The 19,927-nt window shown below is 39.8% G+C and overlaps 1 protein-coding gene across 2 annotated transcripts in view; it reads right to left on the bottom strand.

The window, feature by feature from the left end:
- The window catches only part of RYR3 (ryanodine receptor 3), a 753,100-nt gene that overhangs the window by 402,525 nt on the left and 330,648 nt on the right, over positions 1 to 19,927 (bottom strand). For both annotated transcript variants that reach the window (XM_006883055.1, XM_006883056.1), the window contains exons 6-10: positions 19,708 to 19,820; positions 18,684 to 18,783; positions 11,644 to 11,737; positions 4,353 to 4,427; positions 3,005 to 3,161 (exon numbers count right to left, since the gene is read on the bottom strand). In XM_006883055.1, the coding sequence (XP_006883117.1) occupies positions 3,005 to 3,161; positions 4,353 to 4,427; positions 11,644 to 11,737; positions 18,684 to 18,783; positions 19,708 to 19,820 (539 nt within the window). The remainder of the gene's footprint in view (positions 1 to 3,004; positions 3,162 to 4,352; positions 4,428 to 11,643; positions 11,738 to 18,683; positions 18,784 to 19,707; positions 19,821 to 19,927) is intronic.

Raw genomic sequence — 19,927 nt, 5'->3', positions numbered from 1 at the left:
CTTCTACAACTCAGGTCTCTGAAACAGTATTTGAGGCCAATTAGGGCCATCTACTCCCTCACATAACACCTATGAGAGCAGAGAGCAGGCAAGATGAATCAATGTGCTCTCAGTGTTACAAACCTCATTCCACTGGGCAGTATCACTATTGCCAGTAAGGGGAAGTATGTGAAATAGTGTATGGAATGAGAGTTTACATCAAGCCTGATAAGGAAATGTATTTTAAGGAGATTCTAGGAGACCCAGAGAGAAATTACTGACCCCAAGTCTTCTTTCCCCGAAGATGTCTGAATCGTATATGCAGTTGCGTGTTCCCCATGCATTCTTCCTATTGGATATTTTTATGGTCTAGGAGGCCCACACAATACCCCATGGAAGCCCAGATTTCCTGCAAAAACATGACTGTATTTTGGATAGCATTGAGCTTAGGTCAAATTAATTTCAGATCCTTTCAAATGAAAATTAAGGTAGCTGGGCTGAACACTGCTGCATTGAGGGTTATTTAAAACCGCTAGCATAGTGACTCCAATGAAATGTAGCCACACTGCCAACTGCACAGGGACAATATGGCTCACAGGTGACTTTTCAACCTGCTCTGCTATGCCAGCAGCCCCCATGGTATCGCTATGCCTTTCCAGTCATCCACTGCCTGCCTCCCCATGCACTGAAATGGAGGGACTTGGGGAGATAAGCAATGGGCCTTTGGAGGATAAAATGGATTTGCAAGCCAGAAATAGTGCCAGGTCGAAGGAGTGTTGTAAGAACTCTCTCTGGCATTCTGAGCGTATCTGGCTTCCCCCAGAGACAGCAGAGCACTGAGCCTGCTCCACGGCCTAAGCCAAGAAGGGGTGGAACAGGAGTGTCCCGTCGGAACAGGATTCCGCCAGCGGCCTGGAGAGTAGACAGAGGCCTTTGTGAGAAGCCTTTTTCTGAAGTAGTAACTATTCTGGCTCAAGTCAGCATATCTGTAGTGGGCTACAGAGAAAAACAAACAGAGGTAAAACCAGGAAAGGCTCATATTGGTGTTCTGAGAAAGGCACTTTCTAGGCCATTAGTCAAGGCTTGGCTCAAAGTTTTCTGCCTGAACCTCACTTCCCTGCCCGTAGCCAAGTTGTCTCTAGGGGAAGAACATTATCTTGCCTGTCCTGTTCCTTAGAACTCTTCTACTGCTTGCTTTCATTGATTATTCCAGCAGGTTATTGTATCCTTAATGATTTCCTAGAGGCAAGCTATTTTACTAAATAGACCTATATTTGAATTAAAAAATATCCTTTGTACAGGGAATCTTAAAAGAGTAAAGGTAACATGAAGGAGATGAGCTGAGAAAAAAAATAGAGACCATAAACCAAGAAGATACTCAGAGAGAAACCAGGAGCTGGCAACAAATAAGAGGAGCTTTGGGAAATGAATGGAAGCTGGCCTTTTTATAAATGTTTGAAAGAGAGATATGGGGGAAGTGTCATTCAACTATAAAGCAATTTTGGGGAGAAAAGCCTATTTGGCCAAGGGATTATTGACTAAAACGACCAAAGAAGGAGAATGGCAGTTTTCAAAAGATGGCGCTGGGAGACTGGCCTTTGACACTTTAGGAAGCAGAGGTGTCCCACATAAAATTCAGCTGTCAGCTTCACACCTAGTCTACAGGAACAGAATCAACAATGACCCTTTATTGTAATCGTGTTGAGAACACAAATCAAAGTCTATTTCTAGAAAAATAGCAAAGAAAAACAAAACCAGAATGGAAGCTCTCGCAGAAGTCGCTGAGCAATCCTCCTAGGAGTGCCCACCTTGATCACTGTGAGTGCGCCTGGGCAGAATCTCAGCCATGCTTGGGAGAGCTGTCCACAGCCATCAGAAAGTGGCAGAGCATTCAACTGTCCATCAGAAGGTAGTTCAGCCTGTAAGGCTAGCCATCCAAGTAGTTACAGCTCTGACTTTTGCAGAGTTCAAACTGGCTAGACATCAAAGCCAGAGGCTTTCCCAATCTTAGTTGTCTATATATACATTGAATGGAAAATCCATACATCTAGGGCTAACAAAAACTCTCATAACATCCTTGGTACGGACTAGAGAGCATGAAGAAATTTGGGAAGGAGAGACAGTCGAGAAAATGGTTGAGTAAGTTGCAAGTTACTACCTACTTTGTATAAAGCAATTAACAGCAACAAAGGGCCGTGTCCAGCGGCAGACTTTTGTCTCTTCAGTCTTCTCAGAGAAAGAACTTTCTTGACTTAATCACCCGTAAAGAGCCCTGGCATCGTAAGTGGTTAACCTCTCAACTGCAAACAAAGATTGCTAATTTGAACTCATCACATGGCTCCATGGAGATGATTATGGGATAATCATCATCACTGCATTACCTGCTTCCATATAGAGGCCAGCCTGGAAACCTTGATAGGCAGGTCTACTCTGTCACATGAGTTGAAAACTGCTTGATGGCCTCCTGATAACAGCGCTGAAATGCATGTCACCATGCAACCATACAGTTTCACTCCTTTATAGGCGTCAAGTATGTACTGCAACTTTATCTGGGTTACGTTTCACAGCATTCAGAAGGTATTAATATAAAACAACAATATTTTCCACTAGCCTCTGAGCAACGGTGCCCATTAAGGGATGATTTTAGTTCTAAGTTTTCCATTTTCTCTTACTCAGGCCTTCAATTTTCATCGAAAATGCACGATCATCTATTAATGTGATTTAAAAGATGAAAGAAGACAGTGTGTTGCTGTTGTGGACCATAGAGTCTGAGACAACCCATGGCTTATTCTCTAGTGGGTTTTCAGAGGCTGTAAACTGCATGTGAGTCGACTTCCCACCTTTTTCCCACAATGTAGGGAGTGGATCTGAACCATGTACCTTTGCACTGGTAGTGCTATTCCTTATATTTAGATCCAATTTCCAATTGCATTTCATTCCAGTGTAATTTCCTTGCACCGGAATCTGGGAGTGTGCACGCACTCACTCCTAGAACAGGGTCAAAGTCGACTTCATCACACGTTACCTTTGAAGCTCGGAAGCAGAAGGCTGTGGACTTCGTGTCTGACTTGCCCCGGTCTTGCAGCATGAGGCCTTGGTCCTCTGTCAAAGCCAGGTAGTGGCCTGTGGTGAGATGCCGGAGTCGGAAAGCCTGGCCCCATTTAATATTACTGCCACTCCAGCTGGGTAAAAGAAACAGATAGAAATTGTCTTTACATAAAAATAACTGCTTTTCATTAAGTAACTTTTTTTTTCACTCATGCTAGCAGACTCATAGCCCTTCTAGGGGTTCATCCCCTAAAGGACAATGTGCTAGTCTTCTAGCTTGTCCTGTGATTTCATGTTTGCCTGCAATTCAGCATGAATACACCTTAAAGTACTCTTTTGACTCCCACTTCCCCTCCTCAGAAGACAAGGAGGAGGAGCATGATCCTGAGGGAGGCCAATTCTGGTTCAAGTACCACGGAAAGTCCCATGTTTCCAAAATTTCTCTCATTCACTGACATGTCCGGATGCAAATAAACACAAAAGCTGATGAAGCCTGCCTTTCAAGGGTAAATTTGTTTCTCACAGTTAAGCTCTTCCTTCCCGCTATGCTATCTGAACATAAACATTTTATGACCATAAATTCTGCCTTCAAGAGAAAATAGTGAAAACACTTAGGAAGCTTACACTTGCCATGGAGAAGCATTTAATATGCAAATAGATTAAGGAAACAAGTAAGTAAATGCTAAGTGGGAAGGTGGTGAGCGGTTTGGGAGGAAGTAAAATAGGCTAAAAGGAAGGCATACGGAGGTCCTAAATTGAATACTTTGAAGATATTTCACCAAAGACCAGCATTCAACATAGAACACTGTGAGTTATAGTACAGGAATTAACCAATGAATAACCTGGAACAAATATTTCCTCTTTTAAGTTAGAACAAAATGTGTAAAAGATGCAAATATACAAACTTTTGATAGTTTTCTCCTTTATCCATCCCTGGATCCACATATTGCTAAAATACTTAAATTTTTTTCTGTTTAGACCTCTGTGCAAATGAACAGTCATAATTAGAACCAGATATATGTATACGTACTTTGGCTTTCTAGAAAGTTCATTAAGCAAAATCTGAGGCCTAATATGCTGTGAGCATGAATTTTAACAAGGCCAGAAAGAGACTGTGAATGACAGCAAAACATCTGGATGTATATTTGTGTGTGTGTGTATAAAGTCACAAGACTTTCATAGACTAATTCAGAAGATTTGTTTGCTCTGGGCTGTGGAACTTTTGAGAGTTTGTCGAGATGTGGAATAATGAAATATTTAAGAGCATAAACTGTACTGGAAACAAACTACACTTATTGCAGAGTACACTCTAGATGCTCCATTACCTTATCCGAAGGGGTTCCACTCTCCAGAGAGACCTGGCTCTTGTTCCAGCTCCTCCAGCTTCATAGAATATCCTCCTGTGAGCAGAGTTAGAGATTTAGTGGCAAAGTCCCCAACACTGATCAGCACTAGGCAGGGGACAGCTCCCTGCAGCGAAAACTCACATCTCACTGTCCTCCTCCCAAGTTCTAATAGTCAGCAAAATGTGAAAGTCACTGGCAAGAACCTTCGTCTGGTCTCATTTTCTCATAAGGAGTAACAAGTTCTAAAGGGAAATGTTTGTCTTTAAAATACACGCGTCATGGACACATGTAGACCACCAGGTAGTATAACTTAAAAGAGGAGTAAGAATGTTTGTTTCCAAATTAAGAGTGAAAGCTGACCAGCCCTCTACCATGACACCAGATCCAGAAGGCTTCAACTCCAGGTTAAACTGCTTGATGCAGTTTTAAATCTTTCAATAATGTGTATGTAATTTAAAACAATATAGTGCAAACTTACTCAAGGAAGCTTGGAATAAAGCTTTATGCCATCTTGCTATTGTGCTCACAGTTCACAATTTTATTTCTGTAATATTGTCTTAATTTGCACAGCATGGATTATTTTTAAATAAAATTCTTATTTTGGAGCAAATCTAGATTTACAGAAAAGGTGGCAAAGCAACACAGATATAACACATAAGCTTTCAGTCAGTCACACGACCATCTGACATTATCATGTGAAGAAATCATCCTTGGAACATTATTACTAACTAAACTCCAGACTTAATTTTTAATTTCATGAGAGTTTCTATTAATGCCTTATGGATTTCCCCCCTCTTATTCCATGATACTACACTATACTAGTTGTTAAACCTCTCATTTCTGGTTGGTGATATTTTTTTTTCAGTATTTCCTTATTTTTCATGACTTGGACAAGTTTGAGTAGTGCCAGTTAAGTGTTTTATAGAATTACTCCCAATTTGGATTTGTCTGTTGATTTGCTAATGATCCACACAATAAAAATTGTGTATTTTGTAAACTGGAGGTCACCCAACCTCTTTATCAGTCAAAACCTCTCCGCCTTTGAGGCAGTTCCAATTCATAGCCACCTTCACCGGTTTCAGCAGCTTTAAGTCTTAAGGGGAGCAGATTGCTCATCCTTATCCCTTGGAGCCACTGGTGGATTCCAGTCATCGGAGAAACACAGGCATTGCATTAGCAGCAGCATAACTTATTATGGACTATATAACCACAGCACTCCAACCTATACTCCAGAGTAATAGGGAATAGATATAGTTAAGGACTATATCTCACCAATACTGATCTCCAGATAGCCTGGCTTACTGAATCTAGCCATTTTTTGAGATTCTTATGAACTTTCATTAAAACTGATAATTTAACTACATTTAAATTCTGTAATCTAAAATTTTTTGTCCTCCATACATGCTTTGTAATTACCACAACTGAGTCACTGAAACCCTAGAAGAATCTTGATCCTGATTTTTTTATAATATGTACCCAGAAGAATTTCATGAAATGACTTATGAACAATAGTCTATGGTGATGAAGGAGGAAGTCAAATTGCTCTGAAGGAATTGGCAAAAAATAAGGCTCCAGGAGTTGACAGCAAACCAACTGACATATTTCAACAGACAGACACTGCCCTGGATGTGCTAAGTTGTGCCAAGAAATCTGGAGAACAGCCAGCTAGCCCACTGACTGGAAAAGATCGATATTTGTTCCCATTCCAAAGAAAGGTGAGCCAACAGAGTGTGGAAATTATAGAACAATATCATTAATATCATATGCAAGCAAGATTCTGCTAAAAAATTATCCAAAAACGCTTGGAACAATATGTTAACAGAGAACTGCCAGATGTACAGGCTGGATTTAGAAGAGGTCATGGTACTAGGGATATTACAGCTCATGTTAGATGGATCTTGGCAGAAAGCAAAGACTACCAGAAGAATGTCTATCTGTCCTTCTCTGAGAAGAATGGGAATCCCAGAACATTTGATTGTGCTAATGCTAAACCTATACATGGACCATGAGGCAGTGGTCAGAGCAGAGCAAGGAGACATTATGTGGTTCAAAATCAAGAAGGGGGTCCGTCAAGGATGTATTCTGTCTCCATACCTTTTCAATCTGTATGCAGAACAGACCATCTGAGAGGCTGGGCTGTACGAAGAGGAATGTGGCATCAGGATTGGTGGAAGAGTCATCAACAACCTGCATTATGCAGATGACACAACCCTGCCTGCTGAAACTGAGGAGGACCTGAAGTGCTTACTGCAGAAGGTCAAAGACTGCAGCCTCCTATATGTACTGGAGCTCAACATCAAGAAAACAAAGATTCTCACCACTGGGCCAGCTGGCAACATCAATATGGATGGTGAAGAGAGTAAGAGAGCTAACAGTTTTAGTTTGCTTGGCTCCACAATCAACAGCAGCCAGGAAATCAAGAGATGAATTGCACTGGGAAAGTCAGGGTGTGAGGGACCTCTCAAGAGTACTGAAGAGCAACTATGTCAGACTGGAGACTAAGGTGTGCCTAATCTGGGCTATAGTCTTTGCAATTACATGCTATGCATCAGAGAGTTGGACAGTAATAGGGTTGATAGAAAGAGAATTGATGCCTTTGAGCTGTGGTGCTGGAGACGAGTGCTGAATATACCATGGACTGCTAGGAGAACAAACAGGTTTGTCCTGGAGAAGATGAAGCTGGAATGCTCCTTGGAGTCAAGGATTCTGAAGCTTCATCTGACATACTTTGGGCATGCTGCAAGGAGGGACTGGTCCTTGGAGAAGGACATCATGTTTGGCAGAGTGGAGGGGCGGTGAAGGAGAGATGGATCGATTCTGTGACTGGAGCAACAGGAATAAGTGCGTTTGAGACCTCGAGGTGGCACAGGATAGAACAGCATTTAGAACTCTTGTACATAGGGTTTCTATGAGTCACAAACAACTCGATGGCACATAGCAATAAAACAACAACAATTAATAGAAGTGAGGAAGATGCTTGGAAGAGTGGAGGGACAGCACTGGAGAGGAAGACTGTGGGTGAGATAGATTGACATAATTGGGGCAATGGCATTAGGTGTGTTGGAGTCAGAAAGACTGGCTGAGGATGGGGCAGGGTTCAAAGCTGTTGTATAAAGGGTCACTATGAATTGCAGGTGACTCAGTGGCACCTAACAATAATAAAAACCCTTTCTTCTCCATAGAGAGTTTGTAAATATCACAATTGAGTCACTCAAAATCCTAGAAGAATCTTAATCTTAATTTTGAGATAATAGATAATGAATAGAATTGAGGAAGAAATGTGTACTTTGCCCCTTAAGTACTAGCATAATAATGACGTGGCTGGTGGCTGATAATATGGGCTCAAAAGTCAGATAGACCCAGGCTTGAATCTGTTAGTTGTTCAACCTTGGGCAAGTCTCTTCAACTTTCACTACTTTGGTTTTTCCACCTCTTAAATGAACCTAATAAGAACAACTATACCACAGAATGGTTGTGGGAATTTTATGTGTCATTTTAAGTCAGCAATGTGCACAAAGATGGTTATTAATGTACATAATTCTGTGTGTTTTAGACCTGCCCAAGTTTCATTTAAAATAGATGACTGTTTATAAACATGCACAGGAAAAAAGATAAAAGGCATAGAAGAAAACGAAATATTAACAGTGATTAAGTTTCACCCTGGTGGTTTACAACGTACATTTCTAACCTGTCTTCATATGCTAGTAGGAGATAGGTAATAAATATTAGTGAAGAAAATCTTGTTACTATAGAGTGACCACAGCTTAGCTGGCCTCTGTGCCAGGCCTAGAATGATAATAATATTACAGTGACCTTCTGGACACTCAAGAAAATTAGCTGAGATTTCACTGCTTCTCTTCAGTGAGGGTGAGAAGTATTTCAGAGCTGGAGAGAAAGGGCGAGACAGCTCATCTCAGGTCACAGATGAGGCGGCATCTATTTGAGAACTAGTGGACTATCTACTTCAAACATCTGAAGGATTCTTGAAGGTTGGTCTTTCCCATCTGGGACATTTTGGTGGTTTGCTCTATTTAATGCCACAAGGTTACAGAGGTTGAAATAACCTGTTCCCGTTCCCTGAAACAATTTCCAAAGGAAAGTTGAAGAGTGGGTGGTAAGCTAAAGTACTTCCGAAAGTTTGCCTGAGAGCTTAGCTTTGCCTTCAATAGGTTAAATGGCTTATCCCAGGGTGCCTGACAAGCCAGATGCAGCAAAGGAATCAGAGTTCAGAATGTTAGAGTTCAGAATGCTGATCATGGATTTCCCCCCGGAAGAGGCAGCGTCCCTGCCCAGCTGCTCACTCTCAGGCTACTGGAAGACTCCCCCTCTAAAGTCAACATCGCCACACTGAATCATTTTCATGTCTTAGAGGCTGCTGGGATCTGTTAGCATGACATCCTTTTCCTATTCTTTCATTGTCTATGACATTTCAGCATTCCTGGTCACATTGGGCACTTCTGAAGACAGAAGACAATGATGACTTTATTGCTCACTTAACCTAATCATCACATAGGACCCAAGGCTAATCTTCTTTGACCGAGGGACTAAATGATAGGAAAAATTCATGTTTCAGGGAAATGAGTATTTAACTCCTTTATCTTTGCTTTTGAGTTTGATCCCATTCACAGCTGACCCTCCTGTGGTTTGGAGAGGGTTTGCAGAGCCTATAAATTGCACAGGAGGAGAGAGCCCATCTTTCTTTCTTTCCCCCAGCCCCCACCCCAGTAAAGGTTTTCTTTTTCCCTCCCTCTACACTACCATTAACAAAAACAACAACAACAACTAGTTTATTTACAAAACTTGAATACAAATTCGAGCCCATCTCTCTTCAGTGAGTTGCTGTTGTAGATTTGAACTGCATAGAGGCAAAACCTTTGAAACTCTATAGACTACATTCTCAGAGCTTATTTTTTTTAATATTTCTGTATAAAATAAAGCTGTAGAGTCTCTTTAACATGTGCAAATTTCTTCTTTCCAAAATACAAACTAAACACTTACCTGGCAGGGGAGATACCATGATCACAAAATACAAACTAAACCACAATGGGATTTTCAGTCTAAAGGCAAATGCAACCTTTCTTATTTCAGTGATGGCTTGAATGCTAGCTTAACTATATTTTCTCCGCAAACGCCTCTCCACCCTTCTCACTTGACCCAACACCTCCTTTTTAAACAGCTGCCAAAGTCTTTCTTCAAGCAGGGTATGGTTGAAGCACTCAAAACAAACAAACAAACAAACAAACTTTCCCCAAGCAGTTTCTGCACAGGTACCATATGAACTTGGTTCTGTATTAAAAGAAAGTGGAAAGGGGCATTAACACGATTATTACTATACTTTCTCCAAACTTCTACACTTGAAAAGGAGGTGGTCTAGTGGCAGAGTCTGTAGTGTTAATCCGCTAACTGAAAGGCTTGCATTGCCAGCAATATGAGTTCCCGGATGGAGAAAGATGGGCAGTTTCCTCCTACCCCCCCTTACAGGGGGGTCACTAGGAGTTAGAATCAAATTGATGGTAAATAAGTGAAGGTGACAAAATTAAATGGTAATCAAGGAAGAGGTTTCTAAAAATAAAGGAGAAGAAGAAAAAAAAAAATCTAGAGAAGTTCTGAGTTCTGGCCTGTACCATTTTATATGCAAGCAATTATGCAAACTTGGTCTCAGAACTTCAAGTCTTTACCCTCTAGAAACTATGTGTGTGTTGTATACTGTAGAGTCAGAATTGATCCATAGCTGATCCTCTCATAGGCTATCAGGGGCAGTTAACTACATGGGAGGTGCCTGCCTATTCTTCTCCTGTGGAGCAGCTGGTGGCCTTGAACCATGTGCCTTTGGGACTGCAGTGCAGCTCCTTGCCATGACAGAAAATATTCCCCTAGATGCAGCAGAGTAAGATATTGAAGTGACAATATACGTGCTATTGCATATTTTAAATATTTATTACTAAAAACAGATAAGGAAAATAAATACTGTGGTGGAAGAGGGTCACATGCCATTATTTAGGGCAGAGTTTTTTAAAATCTAAGGGAAATTAGGTCAGCCTAACTTTCCTGTGCAGAGATAAATGCCATCCACTGGACAAGTGCCAGTGGAACTGTGAGTAAACTAACAGTAAACTTGACAAAGCTCTGTTTGGCAAATATTTTGGTGTTCTGGGTCACATCGTATTCCCAGGAATATTATTCTGAAGATAGAACAGGTAGAAAGAATGCAGAATCAGAAGGATACGTGCTACCAACATGTGGCTTCTACATGCACAGTAATATGTTTTAAGTACCTAAGGGAGTCTTTTTCTGTATTAAGAGGAAATAAACCTTGGATGAAAAGCCAGCAGTTCTAGCTTCTAGAATCTGACCCAAAATAGGTCACTGGTTTGATAAGAGTCTGAAATGGCTGATCTAGAAGAGTTATACTTCTAATGAAGTTAATTAAAAATTAGTTGACAACGTTACTGTAGTCATATTTCAAAAAGAAAGAGGACTATTACCAGATAATCAGCCCAATTTGGAGCTGAGTTTTAAGTGCTGTGCTCCTTTGATGAATACTATTAAGATTTGAGTTAATATCCTGTATTTCATGGATTTGGCTGAAAAAGATTCATCTAAGAATCAATTAGTCAAATCAAGAGTCATTATCACCAGTACCATGTACATGGTACCCTTAGCACTACCCATGTCTGGACACAGCTACTGTTGTATTTCAACATTTGAGTTCCCTTTTGGATAATTAGAAAATCAAACTGCCAAACTCCTCCTTAATTATTTAATACAGCAAATGGGAAAAACAGGAATTATCTGCCATGGAAAAACCTGGTGAATTAATTTGCGTAAATATTTATACTCATTAGTTTGAGTAATCTGATTTTCATCACGAAAATAGGTGCTTCAGTCTACAGTTTTGCTACTGGAAACTTCTTAAACTCACACCACAATTCAAAGGCATTGATTCTCCTTTCATTTTCTTCATTCATTGTCCAGTGTTTAAATGCAAAAGGCAATTTAAAATATTGCTCGGTTCAGGTGCACAGTAGTCTTGAAAGGAAGATCTTTACATTTTAATAGGTTGAAGAAGCAGCAATAGTAGAAAATGATTCTGTAAACAAATACTACTATATTATAATTTTTGTTTTACAAACCAGAACCTGTGAATGGAGGAAGATTTGTCAAATTGCTACTCTGCATAATCCATCTGTGCAAAATGCAAATGCAAACTCTTAAGCCTGAGTCATTGACACAAAAGAAGTATAGAAGTAGGATGAAGCGATTGGCTTACCTATGCTGGGAGTCATTCTGGTCTGTAGACGGTATCGTTAAACACTCATCATGACCATGGAAAAGACGAACCACATGCCCACCAAGCAGGTATCCTATGAGACAATTACATTCAACCATGAATTCAGAGAAGTTTAATACAGAAAGTAGCATGCCAACAAGGGTGAATTCATGAAGGTCAAAGCCAGTTACTAAACATACCAATAAAGATACATTTGGGAAATCACAAATTCTGGGAATTCAAAACTCTAGTGGAAAAGACAAGAAAGTGAAAATATGCAATAATGAATGAATGGAAATCCAAAGTCTCTGCAAATTTTCATTGAAATTAATAATAAATTTAAAAGGAATAAAAAACAAAAAAAGAAAGTGAAAATAATTATAACACTGAAAGATAAATAAACAGCTTCCCAGATGAAATCATACAACATCAAAAGGTGAAAACTCTATCAATTATTGTCCTCAAAGGTCAAAATTAAAAATTAGCTACTACTATTAGGATAAGAGTTTTCCAATTGCTTTGTATCTAAATAGTAAGCTCTGATGGCCTAGAGTTAAGAAGCTGTGATGCAATATTGAAGGCACTTGGTTTAAATGCATCAGCTGTTCTGCCGGAGAAGGACGGATAATCTCCTCCAGTATGATTTACTGTCTCTGAAAACCCAGAAGTGGGTCAGTTCTGACACAAGGGCACACAACAATAGTATCCAAATATATCCAGTGTCAGATTCCTGGATAAAGTTCCAAAATTTCAACATATGTACTTTGTGGTAAAATTTAAATAAAATTGCGGTCATGGGAAAGAAAGAATACAAAGTACTGGGAGGGTAGGCCACTCTTGTATGTCGTTGTCTTAGGAGAAGTTAGTTTCTGAATCTATTTAGCTAACACCACAAATCAAAGCTCACTATTACTCCTACATACAGCCCCAATGACTTTCCAGCAACTCTGAGCAGATAAGCACACACTGCTATCAAAAGCACTTAGTTTTCATAATTATGAAAGGAATCTCAATAGCCATGACATTATAGATATAGAAAAGAAATAATCAACTTCAAGGGCATGATGACCTATAGTCTTCAAATAAATTCTGAGCCTTAATTCAAAGAACACAGTGGCAGGAGAGGGACCTCTGTCTGAACTTCATCTTGCACAGACAAATGAGACTTGTTATCCCTCTGAATTAACAATCCTCCAGGCTAGTCTATTCTCAGGAGATATATGGATTTAGCACGCTCAATGCCTTTACCTGGCTTTTTTAGGAATCACATAATTAGATCACTTTAGGGGCTGTCTTTAACTATTTCGGGGGCTGGATTAAAGCACTGAGAAGTCACACCTCAGGAGAAAAAGGTGTTTCCTGTATGTTCTACCTTGTCAGTCTGAGGCCCCTCACTTACTTTTCATCAATGTAGGTCAAGTTTTTTTTTTAATTTCCTCCAAATATTTATAAGTCTTTCCCTCATCTCTACCTTACTGTACGAGCATATTCTTTTTGTATTATAAGTAATTTACAATTTTCATACCAATGGGCACTGTACTCTATTCAAAATAGGCAAAAAGTGGAAACCACCGGGTCTGTTGTTGTTGTGTACCATCAAGTGGGAAACAACCCATAGCTGACTCTCCAGCAGGTTTTCAGAGGTAGTTAATCTCATGGGAGGAGGTTGCTCATCCTTCTCCCATGGAGCAGCTGGTGGATTTAAACTATGTGCCTTCGAGACTGCAGTGCAGTTTCTTTCCACTATACCACCAGAGCCGAATCAAATATAGTACATACATACAATGGAATATTATTCAGTCACAGAGAAATGAAATTAGAAATAGTGGTAATGGTTGCATAGCATGAATATAATATACAGTTCAATAATTGTACATGTAAGAAATGTTAACATGAAAGGCAAAGAGAAATGATGCTCTGATCATACTATTACCTTGAAAACACGCTGAGTGAAATAAGTCAAACATAAAAAAAGATCAATATTGTATAATCCTTTTATACAAAGTACACAGAACAAGGGAATGCATAGGACCAATATTTATCATTGATAATCAGAGTTTCTTAGTAGAAAGGTATTTTTAATATAAATTTTCTTTTTTTCTTTATTGTTGCACATTTTATCTCCCTTACTTCCTTCCACCAGCCCTTCCCACAATGCACCCTTTGTTCCAGATTGTTCTCATAAATAAAATGCATAATCATATATTTCTTTCAGACAGTTCTTCCCCTCATTTGTTCTAATGCAGTCCTTCCCCATTGCCTCCCGACCCATGTCTATCCTATTTTATAACAGCAGTGTTGTATAGTATTTGTCCTTTTGAGACTGAGTTATTTCACTTAGCATAATGTCCTCAAGGCTCCCTCATGTTGTATAATATAATGTTTTACTATTTTATTGTTTTTCAGTGCTGTGTGGTATTCCATTGTGTAGATGTATCATAGTTTTTCAATCCATTTGTTTGGGTACTTGAGTTGCTTCCATTTTTTTGGTACTGTGAACAATGCAGCAATAAACATGGGTGTGCATACTTCAGTTTGAGTTGTGACTCTGGTTTCTTTAGAGCATATTCCCAGTAGTGGAACTGCTGAGTCAAATGGTATCTCTATTTCCAACTTTTTGAGAAAGTGCCAGACTACCTTCCACACTGATTGTACCATTTTACATTCCCACCAGTAGGAACTAAGAATTCCAAACTCTCCACAACCTGGCCAGCATTTGTTGTTTGCTGTCTTTTTGAACTTTGCTATTGCTGTTGGGGTGAGATGATGTCTCATAGTTGTTTTTATTAGGAAGGTATTTCATAAGGGCCATTTAAGATATATTGCTTAGTAGAGTGTCAGTTAAAGAGAGTGAGACCCTCAACATTGTGCCAACAAGATGTACTGGCAACGAGACCTCAACCAGGGACTCACACACAACAGTGACTGTGAAGAGGGCCCAGGACCAGGCAGTGTTACTGTCTGTTGTACACAGTGTCACTCTGAATTACAGTCAACTAGATGGCATCTAATAACAGTTTCTGTTTGAGGTGATAAAAGTTTTGGGGGAAAACAGCATGAAGGCTGAACCATATGATATAAACATAGTCGGAATGGCAAAGATCCACAGTTCATGTAAAAATTTTTTTAAGATGAAGAAATTCTCCCCAGATAGTCATTTGTGATCTACTGGAGGGAAATAGTCAATAGCCAATTAATTCAAAATTAAAATCCTACATAACCACACTCTTGATTAACCTCTCAATCATCTCATGATGGCGAGGATATGGCCCATTTGGAGTTCATCATTTACAATTCTCAAGTTCTTTCAATCAATATTCTGCTCACACAGAGAAAGCAGCTGAATGCTGATGTATCACTGCTTTTCTTAATCAAATGTATTGGGGCAATAGTCTGGAGACAAGTGTCATGGCGAAGATCACTCACACTCTCTCAAGGGCTGAAGTGGGCCTCTCCCCGTGGATGCTGAAGAGCATTTTCTACAGAGGCAGATGACTCAAGTGATGAGCTATACAGGCTATGTTACAACAAGGACTCTCAAAGCTTATATAGAGACCTTTTTGACATTATTTGCAAGCACTCTTTAATTAATCACCACAAGCCCTCTGCTGAAAGTGGGAAATAATTATAATTCTCCCTGTGAAAATGAAAAAAAGTTAACCTGAGAAATTTTGAGCCAAAACTTTCTTAGGAAGGACTGAAATCCAGATCTTCTTAATTCCTGACAGGATGGGAATTGTAGCCCACAGACTGAGAGTGGTGAGGTCATCTGGGCTTAAAGGAAGAGGGCTCAACACACACTGACTTTTTAAAGTTTTCCAAATATTGTTGAAAAGAATTTGCCACTGATTATTCCATTTAGCTGCCTAATCTTCTGAAGCTTGTGTATCATCTTGGAAACTCTGTTTCTTTATTTTCAAACATCCTATTTTAGAAGGACCAACCAAGTTTACATCTAGTAGGTTCAGGATTAAAAACAGGTTTAAAGGCTGTGATGTATTTTTTAAAAGCCTAACTATATAATTGAGCATAAGCACAATCAAGTGTTATGGGATTCTCATTCTCAGCCACAGTTTGTTGTGATCCAGAATCAAATACCTTTGCATAGTCAATGAAACACAGACATTCCTTGGGTACTCTCTGCTTTCAGCCAAGATTCATCCAACATTAACTATAATATCCCTAGTAACACAACCTCTCTTAAACCCAGCCTGAATATCTGGCAGTTCTCTGTGGATATGCTGTTGCAGATGTTTTTGGATAATCTTCAGCAGAATCTTGTTTACATGTGATATTAATGATATTGTTCAATAATTTCTGCACTCTGTTGGATCACCTTTCTTTGGAATGGGAACAAATATGGATCTGTTCCGATCAGTTGGCCAGGTGGTTATCCTCCAGATATCTTGGTACAACTTGGTGAGTGCATTCAGGGCAGCATGTTTGTTGAAATATGTGACTTGGTATGCCATAAATTCCTGGGGCCTTGTTTTTTGCCAGTTCCTTCAAAGCAACGTGAATTTTTTCTTTCATCACCACAGGCTCTTGCTCATAAGTTTCATTAAATTCTTCTGTGTCAGTCAATTCTTTTTGATACAGTGATTCTGCATACTCCTACTATTTTCTTGGATCATTTTATATTCTGCCCAAAGTGTCCTTAAGTATTAGAACTTGAGACTTGAATTTGTTCTTCAGTTCCTTCAGCTTAAGAAATGCTGAGTTTGTCCCTTTTGATTTTCTGACTGAAGCTCTTTGCATGTTTCATAACAATTCTTTGCTTTTACTTCCCACGCTGCCCTTTAAAATATTCTGTTTACCTCCTTAATTTCTTCCCATTGTTTTGGCTTCTTGGTGGTCTAGTGTAATATTAAGAGTCTCATCTGGCCTTTTCTTCCTCCTCTCTCTTTGTAATGACCTTTTGCATTCTTCATGGATGATATTCTTGGTGTCCTTCCACAGCTAATCTGGTCTTTGTTCATTAAAATCTCAAACTGTTCCTGAGATGACAGAAGGAGAATCGAAGCCTTTGAGCTGTGATGCTGGAGAAGCATACTGAATATACCATGGACTGCTAGGAGAACAAACAGGTTTATCCTGCAGAGGGTGAAACCAGGCTTCTCCCTGGAGGAAAGGATTCTGAAGCTTCATCTGACATACTCTGGGCATGTTGGAAGAAGGGACCAGTCCTTGGAGAGGGACATCATGCTTGGAAGGGTGGAAGGACAGTATAGGAGAGGAAGACCTTCAACGAGACGGCTTGATTCAGTGATTGGGGTAATAGGGGCAGGTGTGTCAGGGACAATAAGGTTGGCTCAGGATAGAGCAGGGTTCAGAGCTGTTGTACACAGGGTTGCTATGAGTCTCAGGTGACCTGAGCGCATATAACAACAACATATACTCAAGTATCAGAATTTAATGTAGCAACTTAATGACCACTGGCATTTGATTATTCTGCTCAGTGGCAGTTCGACCTGAGAATGAGGTAAGACCCCAAACCCACTGCTGTTGAGTTGACTCGATTCATAACAATCTCATTGTTGTTAGGTGCCGTTGAGTACATCTCATCACAACTCTATTAACAGCCAATCTAAATTCTGTCCTATCTTGCTTGTGCAATCCTCATCATCCTCACTAGAGCCCACTGCTGAAGTCACCATATCAATTCATCTCATTGGGGGCCTTCCTCCCCTTCACTGACCTTCCAGCTTTCCAAGCATGTTGTTCCTTTCCAAGGAACAGCCTCGTCTAGCTATATGTTCAATGTATGAAAGACGAAGCTTCACCATCCTTGCTTCCAAGATGTATTCTGGCTGTACTTTCTCCAAGACCTATCTGCTTGTTCTTTTGCCAGTCCATGGGATATTCGGTACTCTTCTCCAGCATCACAACTCAAAGGCATCAATTCTTCTTTTGTCATCCTTATTCACTGTTCAGCTCTCTGATGTGTAGCAGGTAACTGAGAAGACCATGGCCTGAATCAAGTTCACCTTAGTTTTAAAACTGACATTGTTGCTCTTCAGTATTTTGGGAAGGTCCCTGACAGTGGACTTGCCCAATGCAATATGTCTTCTGACTTCCTGACTGCTGGTACCAATGATGTTGATTGTTCATATAAGCAAGATAAAATAATTGACAGCTTCAATCCTTTATCTATCTATCTATCTATCTATCTATCTATCTACCTACCTACCTACCTACCAACCCATTAATGAATGAATGAATGAATCATATTGTTGACTGCTAATCTGGTGGTAAGGACCTTTATTTTCTTGATTTGGAGATATAATCCACACAGAAGAGAACAGAACAACTACCTGTAGGTTTCCAAACTGTCCTCTTTACAGAAACAGACTGCTACATTTTCTCCCACAGAGCAGCTGTGGCAAAACAGCCAACAATTTGGTTAGCAGTTAAATATTTAACCTCTTCACTATTCAAACTCCTTGAAGGTAATTTATTAGCATGTTTACTATCTAACTTAAACAAGTGTCCTGACTTTGTTTGGCATCAAAGACATGAGCTGTGTTAAACCAACTCCAATTATTTTAATTCCAAGGGAAAAATACTGAGAAAATGTCATTTATTATTTTAAATTAGCTTCCATAAACATAAGTGAAAAACAAATGGCAAAATACATTTTTATTATTAAGAAAGTCCTCCTTCCATCTGCATGGAAAGATACAATGGGGAGAAATATAAACATTGTCACCTTCTTGGCATATGACCTCTTCTAGATTGAAAACTGCTGAGGTCTGTACCTTATAACCAGCAACCATAAATAAAAATGAAAACTCAGCGGCAGAGGAATTTAAAAATCCTCAATGTGTATGGTGCTAAGACAATAGTGAGCTCTAAGTAATTGAAAAAAATATGGATGTGCATGTCCTTGGAAGTTAGGACAGAAATGGTTCCATACCAGTATCAGAGAAAGGAACTGAAGCTAAAATCATGTTCCATTGCACCTGGGAAGTAGCACAAAATGTCAATATATACAAGACAGACTGGCAGGCTAAGAGCTAAATGTATATGAAAAAGCAAACCTTCTTCGATGCTACTTCCTGAGCACGTAGGATGTACATTCCACAGCGTCTGCATAAAGGAGGCGTCCACCTGGATGTTACCATTTGATATTGAGAGATGCTGCAGCAGAAACAAAAACGAGGCAGCCTTTAAACCACAAGTCCAGGCCTGACAAAGGAAGCTCATCTAGAATTGCAAGGAGTAAATTAAACAGCCTTGCTGTTATTTGCCTTTTTCTGCCCAGCCTGTGAGGTATTTCTACACCTAGTCTAGAAGTGGCTTCTAAGCGGGACACTTTATTCAGGGAAGAGGAAGTAATTCAGTTACAGAGGTGACAGTCAAGTGTTGACTTCATTCCCTCAGCTGGATTCCTGATTCAACACAAGGACCTAAAACATCTCTTCTTCACGGGATAAGGGAAGTGATGATAGGGAGTTACTCCAGCATTTGGACAAGACAAAGTTAAATCAGTTAACAAGGCTGGTTGCAGAAGAAATTTAAAACTTATCTTTGATATTTCTTGGATCTTCAGGGATGCCCTTTTGCCTGCTCTCCAAAGGTCTGAAAACAATGATGCTTTGTTGGCCCCCCACCTTCCAGTTGCAAAAATCTCACCTGAATATTCCAACCTCTTACAGCACTCCATACAATGAGATTATTTCCCCTTTTCAAATAAAGATATTTTTCTTGTACTCCATTATATCAATCACCTTCTAGACAGTGGAGCTAAGCAGTGTGTTAAAATCAAAGCAAAAATAATGAAAATATAGTTGGTCTTCTTAGGTGTTTCCTGGTGTATCTTAGCAGAAGTTTCTGGGCACAGCATCATAATCTCAAGGAAAACTAAAAATTAAATTTCAAGTATAATGAATCTGGCAAGGGAGGGGATTTAATGATTTCAAATATCTGGTGTAGGAGACATTCTAGTCTAGTCAAATATTGTGGTTCAGTTCTTTCCAGTACTCTACTCCCCTGGGGAAAAAAAACCAAACAAAAAAAACCCAAACCTGAAGATGAGTGATGTCTATGTTATGAGGTACTTACAAGGTATCTTTCAGAGGACACACTGACGAGGATGAGATCATCACCAATTCGCACTTTCTCGCCTTCAGACCTCTGTTTGGAAGCAGGATGTATTGTCCACCAACAGGCTTCTCCTACACAAAGGCTCAGTGAGTCAGTTATGGTTTAATGGAAACCAGTGCCCCTAATTCTGCCTCATGCATAAGTGCTCTCTTCCCCCACCCTTTGCCCTCTTCCACTC

The sequence above is a fragment of the Elephantulus edwardii genome, unplaced genomic scaffold (genome assembly GCF_000299155.1).
Source record: "Elephantulus edwardii isolate Elephantulus edwardi_28Jun2011 unplaced genomic scaffold, EleEdw1.0 scaffold00026, whole genome shotgun sequence".
NCBI lineage: Eukaryota > Metazoa > Chordata > Mammalia > Macroscelidea > Macroscelididae > Elephantulus > Elephantulus edwardii.
The sequence above is the reverse complement of the archived record's forward strand: the minus strand, read 5'-3'. Positions and strand labels throughout refer to the sequence as shown.